General features: G+C 37.3%; 1 protein-coding gene across 5 annotated transcripts in view; it reads right to left on the minus strand.

Moving 5' to 3' along the window:
- The window catches only part of APBA2 (amyloid beta precursor protein binding family A member 2), an 86,301-nt gene that overhangs the window by 14,830 nt on the left and 51,701 nt on the right, over window positions 1-19,770 (minus strand). For 3 of the 5 annotated variants that reach the window (XM_030497974.1, XM_030497969.1, XM_030497970.1), the window contains exons 3-7: window positions 12,591-12,671; window positions 11,401-11,437; window positions 6,823-6,968; window positions 5,063-5,098; window positions 3,385-3,471 (exon numbers count right to left, since the gene is read on the minus strand). In XM_030497974.1, coding sequence (XP_030353834.1) covers window positions 3,385-3,471; window positions 5,063-5,098; window positions 6,823-6,968; window positions 11,401-11,437; window positions 12,591-12,671 — 387 coding nt within the window. The remainder of the gene's footprint in view (window positions 1-3,384; window positions 3,472-5,062; window positions 5,099-6,822; window positions 6,969-11,400; window positions 11,438-12,590; window positions 12,672-19,770) is intronic. The other 2 variants (XM_030497972.1, XM_030497973.1) reach the window with 1 other exon arrangement.

Consider the following 19,770-nt stretch of genomic DNA (forward strand, 5'->3'; position numbering starts at 1 on the left):
TTATCATCATACAGAAGTTACACAAAATTTGTTGGGATATTTTGGTGGGTTTTTTGGTTGTTGGTTTTGTGTTGGGTTTTTTTATTGGTTTTATTTGTTGTTGTTGTGTTTTGGTTTTTTTAATTACAATTAGGATTAGGAATAAGGCAAATAACATATAGTGACTGTAAACATGTCTTTACTTTTGACTTACTTGTGACTTGACTTTTTCCTTTCTCCCTCTGTATTCCCTTCCACTTTATTTTCCATTACCATTATCTCATTTTCACTCTCTCTCCTCCTTTATTACTTTCCCATGAATCCCTCCATCTTTGCTTCTCTATCCTTTACCACATGCCTCCTCTAGTCCCATCCATTCCATCCTTGTTATCTTTATATTTATCCTTAGAAATTCAGTCTCTCTCTTTTAGCCTTTCTCAAAACTTCTGTCTTCTTCTGTCCAAATTTCCCTTTCTCAGTATCTCCCTTCCTTTCTAAGGAACTCTTTTAGAACCCTGTTTGTCATCCCTCTTGAAACCCAAACACCTGAAGGAGGAAAACCTAAGCATTTTTCCAAGCGTGCAAGTGATGTAGTCCTGTGGGAGTGTGAATTACACAACCTAAAGAGTCAGCCGATTTTATGGAACCAGAGGCTCTGCACACACACTTTTGTGACCTCTGTATCTTTTTCTCTGCTAGTTTCAGTAACTAAATGCATAAGCAACTTAAAAGTGGCAGGGGTGCCATTTCCTAGTGTTGCTGAGGGCAACAGAATCACCAGAGCTGGCCATGTTCTGATGTGGCAATACACGTCACTGTTGCTACTGAGCATTTTGAACCCTCCTGCATGCCATTTTATAGTATTGAATTGTACGTTTAAATCAGCTGCTATCTTATGTGAGCTATACAATGCTACAGATGGATTAAAACATGGATGGCACATTGCAGAAATAGGTTTTATATAATTGATAAAGCCGTGAAAGAACAGATTGTCTCTGCCAGCTGCCACAGCAGCTGAAATAGACCTATGGTAATTACACCAGTCAGGAAACTTCACTAGCACTGAAAAATATTACTAAGCCAAAAATGCAAAAGCATGCCAGCAGCAATGCTAAAAAGACATGGAATAAGTCTTAGCTCTCTGAAACCCACTGTAAAAATAAAGCAAGCAAAAAACCCAGGGCAAACGCCAGAGAGCTTGTCACTATAGTAATTTCCAATATTGCTATTGTCATCTAGTGGAACAGCTCATACTAGACACCATTCCTCATGGTGCACTGTATTTTGTATCACTGGAAATCTCAGGGGAATCAGGAGAATAAGATAACAGTTACTTTGACAAAGTGTTTATGGTCTGCCTCAAAGGACTTTCCTTTTTTATGTTTAAAAGGGTTGATGTCTAGCTGAAATGCTGAACTATCTAAAGAAGGTAAAGAGAGACTTCCCCTAAGACTAATCCTTACTCAGCAAAGAGAACTTAGCTATTTACTGCCATACATTCCAACTATAAACTGTTCATTTATCAGTAACTGTCTGTAGTCATTGTTACGCTGATCATTACTAGTATTTTATTTTCTGCTAATGCAAAAAGTAGTCATAAGCTTTGATAATGTACTTTTTGGATGGTCACATCTACCAAGAGGTCAAAAAAAGGCTGAGCCATAAAAATAGTGGTATTGGTTATCATGGATGATTTATGGATAGCAGATTGTAAATACTGCTGCCCATTTTAGATGGGATATTCTACTCCTCATCTGGCTCCATCTCTTGGGAGTTCTAGTGACATGTTAAGGACATCTGCTTATGTTAAAATAAAAATCATCCATTTCCTGAAGATGCTGTCATTACCCTCACATTAAAAGACAGTAATGCTCTCTTAAAATTCAGGAAGAAGCAGTTCCCTCATGCTTTGCATTGTTAGAAAAACAGATCATATGCTAATTGAAAAAAAAAAAATCCTAAACGTAGAGTGCTACATTTATCTTTATTGAAGTATCTTCTACAGTTACAGCTCATTTCTTCAGTTAGTCATATTTCTGAACTCTGATCTTATACACCAGGATATAAGTTCAATAATCGTTTTCTCTCTCCGTCTTCCAAGTTGTATATTAAACTATTGAACAGTACTACATCAAAGAAACATGCTTGTGAGTCTTCCTCTGCTATTTATCTCTATATTGCCATGTATATGGCAATATATCAGAAATAAGTACACTATCAGAAATTTTTTAGCCTGCTTGTAGCTCTTGTATCTAGACCATATAATCTAGAAAATATTATGAGATAAAAGTCTTACGTAAGTCAACAGGTGATGTGTGCTACTTCTGTGCCATGAACATTCTCCATCAGAAGAAAACACTTGATTTGACATGATTTACTTTTGACAAATCTGTACTGACTCTTGCTCATCTCCACTCACAAATTGCCTACAAAGGGTCTGTTTGTTTTGGTAGCTTTCTGATAGTTGAACTTACCTATAGTCTTTGGTATGTCCTGCTACTAAATAAAAAAGACTAAATATTACCTTCATCAGTTCTAGAAGAGTATCATTGAAAGAATAGCATAAGGTCACTCCATTTTTCCAAATACTGCAAGATAAATTTTCTGATCTTAACTAAGCACTTTCAAAATGGTTTGTTCTTTAATGTAATTTCAGGACTTACTATTTCTCAACCGCTGTTAGCTGCATACAGCAGAATTTTTTAATGAAAACTAAAGCAAAAATATCACTGAAATTTCTTTTGTCAAAGGGAATTCTCATAAGAATGAACATTTAAAGACTTTCTGCAAGTATAATAAATGTCTAAGAGATCTTGTGAGATTATTATACTATCGGGATCTGTGTATAAATTATATGTATTTAATTGTAAATTCCTTTAAAAAACATCATATGAAGAGCATCTCTTCTTGTATGTGTATATATATATATATATGTATTCCTAGATGATGAGGCTGATTGTTACTGTGGTCTCCAGACTCTTCTTTAATATGAATAATTAATAATATACCTTAGGCAAAGAGGATGGTAGCTCAGATTTATGGAAAAATTGGAGGTTAAATGTTAAAAACAGCTTGTTCAAGGCAGCAAATTACTTCGCTGTTAGACTGCAAATTTGGGTATTGAAACTGCAGCACACGTGCATTCTAAAAGACTTCTGAATCTTTCCTAAATTGAATTATAGATCTCAGCAACATGCAGGCATTTTCCAGTACATCAAATAAGCAAAACTAGCATCAGTATTACTATATTGGCAAATGGCAAGTGCTACAATAGCAGCTCTAACACGGCTCTTTCTAAATATTCTTGCAACAGTAACTTTATCCAAATCTAGTAAATTTCCACACTAATAGTATAAGAGCACAGTGTAACTCAACATTATTCTTGAAGAGTTAATCATAACTTACCTGTGTGTCTGCATTTAAAACTTTGATTCTCTGTGTGGAGATGAACAGATCCACTTCAGTCAAGGCCTGGGAATCTCCCTCTGAAGTCTAAAAGACAGATGCTTTGTTAAAAGGGGAATTTTAATTTCCCCTTTAGAATGACGACTTCACTGGTCACTTCAAGCATAACGTGATTTGAGGCAAGCACCCTGTTAAACTGCTGCAGACGGCTATTCAAAGGTGTTTCTAAATACATGCAAAGAATGCATATAAAAAGTGAAGCATACTAATTTTGTGGAGCCTGTGGGACTGACAGCTCAAGTACTAAAATTTCTATTTATAGCCAGAACAGGAGGAAGAGCATGGCTGTTTCTTCCCCACTGTCTCACTGATGCACTTCAGTACTTGAGGTGCTGGAATTTAGAAAGTAGACCTGAGAAAGTGACTTAGTCCCCATCAGCTGCTTAGTCCTGGCCATCTTTCATGAGCTCACCAAAAGAAGTGCAGGCTGGTGCTCAGTACTGTGGTGGGGTTTAGGGCTTTTTAGATTTGTTTTTTTCCTATAAAGAGCTGAGTGCTGAACTAGAATTTCTCTTAAATCACAGAAAGCCATCAGCTGACTTTTAGACCTCAACTTCTGAGCACCGCTCACTAGGGAAACAGTTCCATATCCCATAAGAAAATGTGGTCACAGACCAAGCAGGATTACAGTATAATGCCACATCCCTTCCTAAGTGTGAGTCTTGGCTCTGCTTATGTGAGAAAACAGAAGAAAGTGGCAAAGCAGCTGCTATCTCTCAGTGAAGCATCATCCAAGAGCTTACCTAATATTCCTGAGTTCCAGCAGGAACCTCTTTATTCCTCCAGGCTATTTGTCCCCAGTGCGCTACTGCAGCTGGTATTTGGCAGCAACTGTGCTAACACTCTCAGAATAAAATGGCCACAGACTGTATCACCCTGTGCTAAAGGCAGGCATCAGTCTCCAGGTCAGAGACTGGTTCTTTGAACAGAAACAGTGAAACAGTGCAAGAATGATGTATTTGCTGCTCTTTTCTGTAGTTATAAAGGCTTAGCTATGCCTGTGATTCATTCAGATTAATTTAATTTGAATTAAGTCTCATGCAGCAAAATACAAAGCAAGCACATACTTTGGCAGAGATTACTTGGATTGATTTCTTCCAAGACCATCACAAAGAGCAAGATTCATTTTAGTGATAAATTTATCACCTGTAGTTAGTTAACAGAAGTATAGTTTTTAACGGAGTAAAATGTCTCCAGTATGAAATCTTCCAGCTACTACCTGGTAAATTTATTTGTTTTTAAATATCAACAATTATTTAATAAATATACAGTAAGTCACAGGCACAAGAAATACATCTTAGTGCTTTGGTTAGTAAAATAAAAATAAGCATTACATTAAAAAAAATCTCCCAGATAACACTGGCTATATATTTGGACTAAACAAATCACAGGTATTCAACAGAAGAAGAGCAGCAGACAGTCAGTCCAGCAAATGAACAATGAAGAAAATGAGTTCATTTTATTCCATCCAGTGCTCTACTACTTAATGAAGAAGAAACCAAAATGACAGCTTTATGAGGACCCATAATGACACAGCACTCAAGTGAGAACACACAGGAGAACAAGTACAACAAAAATGTAAGTAAACATCAGCATTCAAGAAAAACAGTTTACACACCGCTTTTTTCTTGATTTTAGCCGCCTTTTGCATCCTCTGAGGAGTAGCATAAAAAAAAAAAGAATGCAGACAGATGTACACACGGAGAAAGAGAAAAGACAGTGTGGGAAGTCGGGGAGACTTTTTGACTATGAATCCAGACTGTTAAAAATTTGAGGGTAGTGGGAGAAGGACGTGCGAGAGAGAAAGCTTTGTTTATATGCAGTTGTCAAGCATAATTGGGTTTAATGACATTATGCATGTTGTCAATTGATAACAAAAAATTGGTACCAAAGAGTGTTATCTGATAGCAGCTGCCTATAACATCCTGCTAAACATACAGCAGTCTAAAATGACAGTACACGCACTATTTTAAACTTAAGGTGTTCTATTTATATCAATCACACATCTACACGTAGTTGTTGAACAAAACAGAATAGTCAAGTATCCCTGACAGAATAGGACTGCTATTAATACATGAAACAGTTTTTAGAGAGTTAATTGCAGTCAACAATTACTGCTTGAGACATCACATTAGGCTAAATAGGAATTCAAAAGAGTGTAAAGTTGAATGATCCAGACCTTTCTTGCCTTCCATTTGTTTCTAAATGCCAAATCAAACATCAGTCTCTTGCTAAGTAAATGATTTTCCCAATCCCAAAACCATGCATTGACAAAGCACGTAATTTTTCTATTAACATTTAAATCTATCTCTTTCTAACCACGTGCTTATTCAGTCCTCAACATAAGAACACGGAGCTGTTGGAGCAAGTCTAGAGGAGGCCACAAGGATGATAAGGGGGCTGGAGCACCTCCCGTACGAAGACAGGCTAAGAAAGTTCAGCCTGGAGAAGAGAAGGCTGCATGGAGAGAGATCTCATAGCAGCCTTCCAGTATCTGAAGGGGGCCTACAAGGATGCTGGAGAGGGACTCTTCTTTAGGGACTTGAGTGCTAGGACAAGGGGTGATGGGTTCAAACTTAAACAGGAGAAGTTCAGGTTGGATGTAAGGAAGAAGTTCTTTACTGGGAGAGTGGTGAAGCACTCAAACAGGCTGCCCAAGGAAGTGGTAAATGCTCCATCCCTGGCAGTGTTCAAGGTCAGCTTGGACAGAGCCTTGGGCAACATGGTCTAGTGTGAGGCATCCATGGCAGAAGGATTGGAACTAGATGATCTTAAGGTCCTTTCCAACCCAAACCATTCTATGATTATGATTCTATGAGGAATTTACAGCAGATCCCCCAAAAATTGTGAAAGAAAAAGCTCCTACTTGTATTATTAACCAGAAAAGGAATTTTTTAAACAGCTGTATGATACAGTCTATGCTACATTATTTACCCAGAAATTATTCACTATAAATAACACCAAATTCAAACACAATATTAATGAATCTTCTTGTCCTAAAAAAGTAATAATTCAATATATTGAGAGTAATCTTCACAATTTGTAGTAAGTTAAAAGAATTAGGAAAACCGCAGTCAAACAAATATCCTGTGCTTTGCCATTGGAATATTTCCTAACTGCAATTTGCAATTTGTCTTGAATTCTTCATACAGCTTTGAAACAATTTTGAATAGACTCTGGAATAATTTATATTTTGTTCCTCGGAGATGCTGTATGTATTTTCATAATAAGCACTGGAAACTAATGGTATTTACAGTACTATAACCATAGTCATGTAAGTGCATTTCAGAATAGGCTTGAAGCTGCAGATCCTGTACTGGTTAGAGATTAACTGTCAAAAGATCGGAGAGTATTCTACAAACCATAAAAATACCCTACCTTAACACGGCTCACTGCCTCTTGGGCCTGCATCATTCTTATGTTTTTGGAAGGGTTGCGCTCAGAGAGCAGCTGTGTAGAGCCCAGGTAATTGGCTGCAAAGATGATTCCATCAATGAGGTCTTCAGGTTCACAAGGTCCTGGAACTGACATGAGACACTTACAGTTACTGCCTTGCAAAAGACAGTAGAGAGATAAGAAATTGAATAAAGGACACTGAGGCTTGAACAACCTTTTGAATACCTTTTCTAATATGAAACAGGTGAAGAAATCCAGTGTAAAATAAACAGTATGTTTCGCTATAATTATTTAAAAAAAACCCCAAAACTTACTATCTGAACATACAGTATTTAAAACCTTGCATAATGGTTTGACTGTGGAATTCTAGAGGGAAATCACTGGAAATTTTTTCCTGTGCTGCACCAATAAATGCATTGAAATAATTTGCAAGTTTCAGAAATGCTTTTATCGTAACTTTTACTATTTCTAGGTATGACTTACAGAGCATGAGCCAAACTTCTGCTTGATTACACATTTGTGTTTCCACATTTTTTGAGATATCTATGGATGTACACAGTCTCCAAATATTATTTCCGGTAAAAATACTGATGACCAATGGGCACAAAGGTGTACTTTGCTTCAGTAAATGTCCGCCATGAAACTTCACTATTAAGATAGTTTAGGAAACAAAGTAGGCATCTTGATGCTGTTTAGGCATGTGTAAGGCCTGAATTCAGAGACTGATAGTAAAATATAAGGTCCTAGGCTGATTCAGATTGTATAAAGTGAGAGCTGGAGAAACAGCTTCAGTTCAGAAGTTCAATAAAATGTTCACAGTCTAATCAATGGCATCTGCACAACAAGTCATAGAGCCTTTGTCTCTAAAAGCAGGGAAGTCACAGAATGCACTTATGGAAAAGGAGCACATGGAAAGAGTATGAAAAATTTCATGTTAAAAAGGAGAGGGAAACAGTGGAACTTAAAAACAACTTGGTATTTTTTACATTTTAGCCTTCATTCAACAAAATGCCTTTGCACACACTTAGTATTAACTACATAGTGACTTTGGTGAGGCAGGCAAAACTGCAATTCTTGGTACAAATTCTAATTCTAATTACTACATCAAGCAAAGACCAAAATTCTAAGAGTCTGCAGGATCTAGTAACAAGAAAAGTTGTGCTGGTTCTTTAAAACACATCGGTCCCTCAATATACTACTTTTCCATCCAAAAAGCTCTGGCTGAACTCAGGAAAGCTTGTTTTCTCTTCAATCATTTTCAGAACTGTCAAATTTGACCCACTTCTGGTTGTATCGGTGCTTTGTACATCTTTGAGCAAGACATTTTTTTCTTGATTTCTAAGTGTCATTGATAGGCTATGTCAAAGGCACTTTCCTTTCAAAGACATGTTCAGATCTATGACATGGTAATCACCACCATATCTTAGGAGTCTGTGAAATTAATGAGTGTTAGAAAGGAAGCAACTCATGTCTCGGCTGTTTGGTGACAGCAATGGTGTTTTTAACTAATTTCTCTGGAAAACTTCTTGAACATGGAAGTAACCTATGGCTTTAAGCAATTCTATAATCCTAATTTTATTTATTTAGATTCTTTAAAGATTGGGGTTTTTTGTTTGGGTATGGTTTCATCATCTCTTCATAGCATTAGAAAGTGATTTTTTTGCATAATCATTATGCTAGCAACAAAATCTGCAGCATCATGTATGAAACAACTACATGTATAAAATATAAAATGGTTATAGCAACAGCTATACAGGAAGAAAAAAAAAGGCATTTCCAACATACATTTTCCCATCATGAAGGCAATGTGAGCAATTGTCAGGTAAAATAAGACATCTGTTGGAAGGATGGAATGGTATTGAAAATTGCCAGGGTCAAATTGGGTTACCTGAGTGTTTTCTTCCCTTACCTCTGACTGCTTTAAATAATATAAAAATGCAGACTTGGCTGAGGTCCCAGCTCATCAGAGCACTTAAGGATGCCCTTGACTGTAAGCATGTGTAAGGCTTAGTAATGAGGAAGGGAAGAAGAGAGAAATAGATTTGAAACTTGAAGATTAGTCTGATGTGAACAAAGACTGGATTTTCATGTTGAGTATTGGTGCTTAAACATTAGGTAACTATTTCTGAAAAATCTAACTGCAAATTTCTGCACTGTCTTATCAACGCAATAGAGATTGCTTGGTTTTCTGCTGATCTATTAATGCAACAAGTATAAAAATATTTCTAGACTAAGTAGACTAAGTCTAAACATTTTTAAATTAACTTAGCTTTTGCATTCATCAAATAAGAAAGAGAATATTAATTCAATAATTCAGCAAAATGAATTTTAATAACCTGTTAGGAACATATTCTTATATTTATCTGAAGTCATGTGTAAACCAAGGATTCAGACAATATTTAGAAACTGTGCTCAGAGCACAGAAGCAATTTCAACTTTCTGCTGAGAACCATCATACTCCATGAAGTGACTGAGACCTTAGGGTGTGTGGCACTGCAGCAGATTTTGCGTAAGGAGTAAATGGACACAGGGCATATCTCACCTTGCAGAACGGCTATCTACAAGTTCCATATTTTGGCCCATTTCTTTACTTCATCATGGTTGTTACTGTACAAGGGAATCAGATTTATGGTGATAGGACAAACACAGAAAGCAAAAAAGCCAGAACCCCTGAACATGGAACTGATTACTACTACAAGCATGTAATGCTACTACTACTGAAACAATTCTAATGGCAAAAGGACACATTTCCAATATTTTTTGGGCCTGTTATTTAAGTTGTTCTTACATTCACATGGCATATGAAAAAATATTATGTATCAACAGAGATATAAATATAGCTACTGTAGATAAGGAGTCATGCTGAAAGTTAAATGCCTGAACAGTTGAATATGAATATATCCAGAATATGGTTGTGGTATCACCATCAAAGCTCAGGGGAGAACAGGGAGTGTTAGCTGGCAGAATCTTTTCTTATGTGCAATAGGGTCCTGTTCCTTTTGGGACTCTACATACAAATTAATACTAAAACTCTTATTTTTGCATTGAATTCAGAAAGCAGTCATGTTAGCTATCATAAGCTCCTAGTGAGCTATATATTTATTGGTATTAGACAGTGCCATATAATACCTGCAATAGAAAAAACTTAGTAGTTCACTTATCCACACATACTGTGTGACTATATAAAAAATCAGATAAAACAAAAGAATAGACCTAAAAAAAAAAAAAGTTTTATGCCATCTAAACGAGTATACTGACCCCTTCCCAACAGAGCAGTGAGATGATGGGTAAAGAAAGAAAAAGACATAACATTTTTATCCCAATAAAATTAAAATGTGCAGTTGTATCTGCAAGCCCTGTGAGGGGTGAATTTTCTAGTCTATTTTAGAGCTCTGCTCATGTTGGCCTACCTTTATAGTTGCACACTACAGAATCAGTAGATGCATATTACTAAGTATCACTTGCTTTCTTGTCTCCACCACCTTTGAGGAATGCCTTTAATTTACCTCTATTTAGGGCCCGTTATCCAGTACCATGCCACGTATTACATGTGATTTCCTTCAGATGTCAATCTGTGTAAAAAGAGCAACCTCTGAACTTCCCATTTACTCTAGTTCTTCAAGGAAATTACTAAAAATAGAAGTTGCTAGTCAAGCTGGTGAGATCAGGGAATAGAAGAAAAATGTGTTGGACATTGCAATGTTATTCTAAATTGCAGTACGTTTTCCCTGAGTTAAAAATGGCATTAGAAATTCAGTTTTTAACTTTCATTTATGGTTTCCATTGTAAGGAAAAGTGTGTTCATGGCAGATATAAGGGGTCATATCCTAGGAAGTTTCCTACTTTTCTCATGTTAGAGTGTTAGACATTTCCTTTGCAGGAAGCACTGTATGCATTTTCCCCATACAAAGTTCTTCAGCTGCCTCTGAATCAGAGAATGATAATGTTTTCAGTAGAATCCCATTTTATCTCTGTCCACCTTTTTATGTTAATAACAACTTATTTTTCTCCAAATAGAAAATACCTAACAGCAGTGCAAGGGAGACTGAAATAAAACACGGAAGCATGGCTCTCCTAAACCAAGAGGATTGGATTACCCTATGTTTCGTCAGGTCAACAGAACCTTTCATTTGTACCAACAACTGAGATTCCCAGAGTGCAGTAACAGGCATCACATCAAAGTGATACAGGGGCTGCTCTGAACAGTGGAATGACTCCTTCCTCTGCACAAAACCATAAAGAACAGGGTGCTCTTAATACGTTCATAAATCTCCACCCTGCTGGGGCCCACTGTTACCACCTTTTTTATCCCCCTTCCAGATTTGTAGCTGTCTCCATCTTCACCTTAACCATTTGAAAGCTCTACCTGCTCCTCCTTTTTATCACCACAAGGCTCCCATTGCCACAGGGAGGATGAAAATGTTAAATACTTCAATACTTAAAACTTTTCAGCTGTATTCTCTTGGGTTTGAGAATGGTTTTGAGAACTGTGATCTTTAAAATATATTAAAGCATTTGCTTCCATTTTATCCTACTTGAACTATGGATGATATAACTTACCATCAACAAAACTTGGAAATGAAGACACTTTCTTTGTCTGTTGAGAAATAAAAATGGTATAGCTGTAACAAAGTAATTTTCACAAACTGAAGTGGATTCATCTTGTATTTGAACAGCTGACCACTCTTCAAAAAAAATATCTCTCTAACTTCTGCACAGCCACTATTTAGGACGGTGAAACACATTACATCACAGTAATTACATAGTTACATAGTGCCATTTACCTGGAATCTCAAAGCATTTTAAGCAGATCACAGCACACAATAAAATAAGGGAGGGTGGGGAGAAGAACATGAAAATTACCTAGGAAGTCAGCTGTGAAATGAGCAATACAAACCAGCAATTTCCAGTCCAATAGTATGTCCATTAGATCACATTGCCTATTAAGGATATCCCAAATTTCCAAATAAGAACATTTAATAGTATTTTACAAAGCAAGATTCTGGGTAAGTGAATGAAAAGCACCTGATTGCACAGCACACTGCATTACAGTTAAATCTCAGCAGATGCCATAAAAGGGCTTGTTTTATGTTACTGTCTCTGTTCTTAATAAATAGATGTCATCCTTACATTTGCTTATCTTTTGCCAGCCTCCTCAGGCATTCCTATTTCCAGGAAAGAGGCTGATTTCTCCATTATGGAAAAAGGCTTTAGAAATGTGCCTCTTCATTACCATAACAGGCTATAGGCTAAATATGTTATATGTTTTTGAGATAACAGACTTCTGCTTTTAAGTCTGAATTTCATTTCATTGTGTTTAGCCTCAAGCATAACCTCATTCTGCATTCTTAGATGCCGTCTTTGCTCCAGTCTTCAGTGACAAGAGCAGGTCTGCATATCACTGTGGTTTTTTCACAGCAGAAGCCAATTTCTTTTTGGTGCTACTTTTGCTCTCCAGTAATCCAGAAAGGTAATTTCTGAAGTGTTCTCCCTATTCTGTAAGTCATCAGAAAGTTTTAGGTTTGAGCATATGCCATGAACGCTCAGATAAAATTTATGTGGCAGCATCAAATTCACGGGTACAGTTCAAAGACTTTTTGCAATATACAGACATGGTATTTATTGTCAGTTCAGGAAAAGAAACAGAGCGTAAGTATTTGTGCATGCATGTGTGTGTGAGGGAGAAAGCTGATGATGTGGTGCCTGCTGTCCGCAGGAAAAGAGGCAACAGAACAGCCCAAGGTACCTACCTCAGGTGTGTTATTATTGTCAACTGGTCCATTGAGGTCTGAACGCTGTTGCTTCCTTGGCTGCTCTAAACCATTGCACATCTGTAAGAAAAAAAGAGAAAGGATTTCAAATCCTTCTTTCCTCTGAAAAGCTTCAAAACAAAGTAGAGATTTCAGTGGAAGTCAATGGTGCAAAGATAGTCAGAAATTTTTCACCAAACTACATTCAGAAAATTTTAATAAAAATTTATAAAACATTAACGTATGAAGCTGTATTTAGCACATTCTCCATTATTTTACAAGTTATTGGTCATGAAGCTTCATATTAAAATGTTGAGCTGATTAATTATGAGAAAAGATTTACTTTGATGTAAAGAAGACATTTCAATTATCATTAAGTAGCAGTTAACACTACTGATTTAAACTGATTTCATTTCAATGCAGATTATTCACATGAAATTAAGCCAAATGCTGACATGTTCAAATTGTTCAGAAACCAAAGTCAGAATTTTTAATTGTATTAATTCTCAGTACTGGACAAAATCAGAGCAGTGCTAGTGGCCATCTCCGAGCTAAACAGAATGTCAGCACTGAGTGTAGGATCCTGTGTTCATGGGAGATCATAGAATCATAGAATCATCTAGGTTGGAAAAGACCTTTAAGATCATCAAGTCCAATCTCTACCCTAGGACTGCCAGGTCCAGCACAAAAGCATATCACTAAGGGCCTTGTCTACATGGTTTCTGAGCACTTCCAGGGACAGTGACTCCACCACTGCTCTGGGCAGCCTGTTCCAATGCCTGAGCACCCTTTCAGTGAAGAAATGTTTCCTAATATCCAGTCTAAACCTCCCCTGGCACAGCTGGAGGCCCTTACCTCTTGTGCTATCACTTGTTACTTAGAAGAGGCCAACCCCCACCTCACTACAACCTCATGGCATCTCCTTCCTTTTGGGCCAAGCAAATCTACAGGATGCTGGCAGCAGAGCTTCAGGCTTCTGAAGAAATATAAGAGGGAAAATACCTTACACAAGAAAAATACTACATCTTTTAAACTACAGAACACTTTTTCTATTAAGTTCAATATCATTAGGGGCATAATTTCTTCTCCAGACGTGACACAAGTCACAGAACAGCAGCACCCAGCACAGGGAGCACTCATGTCCCATACACACCAAAAAAAGTGGAGTTTTCATGACTCAGAGTTTTTAGTGTTAGAAATCTGGAAAACTAAGGTGATTTCTGGAACAAGTTTTCATGGTTTAGGATATTTCACTTTCCTTTTGTCTCAGTTTCCCCATTATGTATAAAAAAGAGTGCCTAAATGCCAGTGTCATTGTAAGACTTCACAAGTAACAACTTGCACCAACAATTGTGCAAATGGAAAACACAGAGCCAGTACTTTGTCAGCCTGAATGCTACATGTGAACATAACTCCTTGTCTTCTTTCAAATGCAGTATGTAGCTGCAAAGAAAGTCTGCATGTTCATCACTAGACAAATTATTCCCTATGAGTAATATTTAGTCAGCTGAACAAAATGTGCTAATGAAGCAAGCACATTAGAGCTATTAGCTCAGTAAGCCATTAGCTTACTTTCAGGTAAGACAACATACACAAAGCAAGGATTTTAGGAAATAAAAGACTTTGAAAGATACATAGAGCACCAAGACTTGGGAACCCACTGACTAGTGCCCTGTCTACATGGCCATACTAGCTAAGCAGCTTACCATATCCTGCTTATAAATGCTATTCTGTTTGAGACAAGACATATCTGATTCTATTGCATGGCTAAACTAATTTGGAGCAGTATTTTTGTTTTAAATGTTATGATAGCTAGAAAAAGCACACTGAAGGGAAACACTTATAAGGTATTATAAATACTTCATATGCTGACTTGCAGTTTAGAATAAGGTCTAAAGCTAAACCAGAAGTCTGGAATTGACTGCACACTAACACAGAGGTACGGCTATATTAAAAGTCTCTTATCCTAGGAAAAGAATCTGATAAGAGAACAGGTTCTGCAAAGGAAAGATGTAAAAATATTAAAATATTAAAAGTGTAGTGTTATTAATACTTTTGCCTCTGAGCAAACATGGCGGCAGTGTCCAGCATCATGTGAAGGAATGTGAGGCACCAGAAAATGCCACCTTTAAGCTGAGACGAGAATCACTCTACCTATTTAAGGTTGCTGAGGCATCTATGCACATCTTTCAGAAGTCAGCCTGCAGCTGCTGCCCCAGCTGGCCTGGTCCTGATGGCTGATTGCTGCCCTGGGGCCACCTGCGCCTCCCAGCCACTAGCCTTTATAACCACTCCTTTCTACAGCACAAAGTACTGCTAAGCTGGAGGTAAGAGCTGGAAAGGGCTGAGTTCTGGTATCTTTTAACTCTGCTAGCTGTTTACTCCAGTGTAAGCTGTTTAGCTTTTCAATCAAAAGCTCATCTCAGCAAGATGGTTCTCCTCAAAGGTGCTACTTGTGATCCCAAATGCTGCGATGGTGCTCAGCTCTGATGAAGCGCTTTCCTGGTGGAGAACATTCTACTGGAAAACAGCAGGTTAGTCCTTTTCTTGAATTATCTTGAGGTATAATTTGTCTGAGAGAGAAATGAAAGATGAGCATTTTCAGAATTGTTAATCCTTTTTGTAGAGTTAGTAAGCAAGCACTGAATGCAGCTCAGAGGTGTGGTAAGGCTTTATTACTATGTTTAAACATTTGAATAATGAGGTTTGTGACCCATACCTGCCAATCTCTCTACTAGCAATGCTATTCAAATATTATCAAATAATGTGTTGAGAAACCAATGTACTGGCTTAGTAGTTTGAAAGTCATCTTGAAGCCTACTAAGCTTCTTGGAAAAGAGATATTTTGTGCTAAGTAGACTAGATTATTAAGTTACCTGTTGTACAAGTGAACCAAAAGACCTATTTGACCTTTCAGCCAGGATTGTCGTCTCTCTCTAGAACAAAAGTAAAATAGGTGGCTATTGTTGTGTTCATCAGTTAAGGACAAAACTTCAGTTTCTAGTTTCAACTTCTGTTATCCTCTGTTGTTTTCTGAAGACAGTTTATTGTTTGGCCATGTGTCCTCCTGATCTTTAAACACTGCTAGGTTTACAGAAACACATCGAGGTGCATCCAAAACATCTTTTTGAATCAGGAGATGGTAACAAGTCTATTATAGTGGTACTATTTCTACTAAACTATGTGACTGAAATAACTTCTGTAGATGCTGGTGATGTGTAGTGGGAATGGCTTAATGTTCTCTTACTGAGCTGCTGCATTTGTTATTGTAACATCAGTAACATGTTGTTGTCAGTAGGAGCAATTTGACCCAGCAGGATACGCTTACAAAGACAGAATCTGAATGAGGCAGCCCTGGACTAGCTGAAGGATTTCTGATTTTGATCACAGAAAAAAAAAAAAAAAAAAGCTAGACTTCACACACTATTCTCTCCAAAGATTCCATTACTTATGTGCTAATTTAGAGGTGCTGCTAGAATGTGTCAGATGTTAAGAGGAAAATATTTGCACAAAGAAGTAGCTCCAAGTAAGGAAGTCAAACTAGAGTACAGAACTGGTGTTATGAAAAGAGAAATATTCAAAGTTTAGGGATCTAAGCATCCCACAAAAGATTTTCAATACTGTATCCAATTTCAATAAACATTAAAACAATCACCAATTTATATCTTAAAGAGCTAAGGGGTTTTTTGTCCTTGCATATATTTAAAATTGGGAACGGAACCAGCCATAATAAGATTTTTTTGAGAAATGGCTATGCTGAATGGTGTGGTTTTATGTGAATGTAATTTGAAGTGTATGCTGCCTTCTGCTTTAAAATTCCGAGAGAAGACTGTCTCTAATGCACCGTTAGGTAAGAGGCATTGATTTTGCTGTCTCCTGGTGTTAGGAGTTTATTTGATAAAAAGCCATGACTCTGCCAATTAGCACAGAGAAACTGGTTTTGTTTGAGAATGCTTGGGCTGTTCAGCACTTTTCAGTAAGCACTTACACTTGCGAAGTTTGGGAACTGTCACTCAGTAATAGCCTTTTAGTATTTCTGCCCCACAGCTGCCTACAACACATAGGAGAATGCAGCGAGCTTTCATAGTACTCTTTATTTACACTCTTGCATTTTCCACAAATTCCATCAAATGCATCCCATAATACTCAGACTGAATTCTAGTAAGACATTCCTAAGAGATAGGTATTCTTAAATGGCTATCACCTTGGCTGCTTCAGACTGTCCTAAGGCTGAGATCTTTTTAGGGACAAAAGACTCATGGATTTGGGCTCTTTACAGTAGAAAAGCACTGTGCCCATGCCAAGAGAAGGGAGTAAACCTCAAATATTTTTGTCAATACTGAGCTCTACAAATACAGTGGCATTTTATCTGTCTCTGAATGTCCATGTTGAAAAGTGTAAAGGTATAGCCTCTATGAAAGTTGTGAAATGAGACTAATACTGCACAAGCTCATGGGGTACCTACCAGGGAAGTCTGTATGAGCATATTTGGTAAGGTTCTCAAATGTGTAAACTGAGAACTGAATTGAAAAATAAGAGCAATAAGATTCATGTGTCACAGGCAGCAGCATTAAAAAGTAGATTTCCCTCTAAGGTCCTTATTAATGGTGATAAGGGCAAATCCCTGTTTCTTCGAAAGGGCGTAAGTTAAGGTAGGGTGTTGATGCTGTTAAACTTCATCTTTTATTGCTGGTAAATCTGTTTCAATAGGGTAGGAGACAATAGGCATACTCAGGAGTCTGCAATCTGAAATCTAAGTAGATGAGACATGAAGAACAAAGGACTGATTAGATGGTCAGTGCTCAATTGTTGAGTACCATAGTCATCTTTAGTCCCTGCTCATCAAAAGTAGCACTCGGGCCATGCCAGTGCCAGTATTTCATAAAAGCATGACTCCAGCTGGGATGAAAGGAGTAAACTACCACATATGAGATTCCAGAGAGGAGTAACTACTTAATTATCTGTTCCATTAGTGCAAAAGCCATCTTCCACTGGTATTTCAGCTGCTGTCCAACATTTTGCTAACATTTTTCTTGACTGCTTCTACCATACTTTAATTACGCTACCTGACCCCAAGAGTTAGCATTAACTTAGTAAAATAACAGGCAATGCCATCATTCTCTGCAGATATTTTATGAGTGCAATAGGAGTTGCAATGGGTGCAAACTAGAGTTGTGTCATAAAATGCCCAAAATATTAAATTTCAACTTCCTAGATGTAAAACCTTTCTTAAATAACATAAGCATGGAAAACCTGCAAGAAATAAAAGTTGTGCTAAGCAGTGAGTTAGAATAAATACACACTCTAAATATATTCCAGGTCTCCCTCGGGCTTGACTAGTGCAGATCTTCTGCGCTTCCCTAGAGGTATTTACAAGTAAAGGCTCATACAAGCATGCTCAAATATCCCCAAAGTTTTCAAGGGTGAGCATGTATATTTAAGACTGGGGACTGACCCGCACTGAAAGTGATGTTTGCTTTGATTTCCATTCTCTGTAGATTGTTAGGTCTTTCTTAGAAGTGACTACTGTTCTCTGGTCATTAATTGCTGAAAGCAAATCTAGCAACTAGAACCTTTAAAATAATGTTTGTGTACTGGTTATTTAACATTTGGTATGCAAGATGATTGCTAGCATTTATCATGGGCTAATAATTAATAACTATGTATTTTTACAGGTATGTAAAAATGTATTGTGTATCAATTACTGTTAACTAACCTGAAATCTTATGCAGCAGTATTACCACCTATGGGAGGCAGGAAAGGAGGACAGGAGCAGGAATAAGAAAAGACCTAAGGACAGCACACAGTACGTGCACAAACCCACAAAATGCGCATTCCTGTTTGCTTATTGTTTACAAAAACCGACATACACATAGTATCTTGGTTTAACTTCAAAGCATTTCAATCTACATTTACTTAGAGAATTGGGGCAAAAAATTGTTCCATATTGAATATGTATGCTTCTGTGTCATTGCTCTCACCATGATAGTTTGTACTGTGTGAGAGACGCTTACAATATCTGCAGTCTTCTACCAAGATGAAAAAAAACAAGGATCTTCCAAGCAAATTCTCTGCAAATACTGCTTGGCATGCAAGTCCTTGGGTTTTTCTCCTTTCATTATGCAAGAACTTTAATTATTGTATTTAAAATAATGACTCTGTTTTGCACATGAGATACAGGTTCATTTAGACAGTACCCTAATTGCATCCATCCCTTAGATATTTTATAGTAGATATTAAAAGAACTGAATGCCCCAGAAGAAAATCTTGTGCTTTAGATAAATTCTGTAAGGTCCAATCTCTATGTTAAAGGTCCATCCACACCTCGTGTTAAGGACATGTAAGGACCTGTACAAAATTCACTTTGGAAAAAAATGCATATTGTGCTCCTGTTCTAATTCCCTCACAATGAGCCTGATTTTTAAAGTGGAGGATGATAAGCAACCTGCAGCAGGTGAACAGAGCACAGCAAGACCAGTCGTCTTATGATAAATTCAAGTAATGCTTGCCAAAGATTACTTAACTTGCTTTTTAATCATTCTTTTATATCCCTGGAGGTTTGGGGTGGCGGGAGGGGAGAATCTCTTCATGTCTCCATTTGAGAGGCTCTGTACTTCCAGAAGAAATGCTACTTCACACCTTTACTTCTTGGAGGCCAATGTGCTCTTCCGTGAAGATGCCCACAGCAGCTTTGCCCTGTCTCCTTTCTTACAAATTAAATGCATGTCTTGTCATCCAATTTGTTTATACCTTTTTGCTGAACTGAAATGGGTACCTATACTGCTGTATCTCTGGCTGTATCTCTACTTTCTCTCTTCAAATATGGAAGGAATTGAATATTGTGTATTGTTTAATGCTCTATCCATCAGACAATAGTTTTGTGGGTTTTATGAAGAGTGATTGTAGAAACTCGATGGCTACATGCCAGCCAGTGGCTACCTATCAAAGCAATACTTGCTCTGTTATTAAAAGACATGGCCCAAGACTGCCTGGAAGTAACAATTATTTAGGTCCCTTTGTCTCTTTTCATACCAGTGGCAGTTATATTAATATCTTGGGTTGCAAAATCCCCAGTTGTTAGCAGTCTGGCAATAATGATAAAGGTACAACACAGTTCAGCTCAACCTCTGCTAAATAAAGAGTACCAAAAGATGTTGAAATGAAAGTCTGTTTTGAATTG

Source organism: Strigops habroptila, chromosome 9 (assembly GCF_004027225.2).
Source record: "Strigops habroptila isolate Jane chromosome 9, bStrHab1.2.pri, whole genome shotgun sequence".
Taxonomy (NCBI): Eukaryota; Metazoa; Chordata; class Aves; order Psittaciformes; family Psittacidae; genus Strigops; species Strigops habroptila.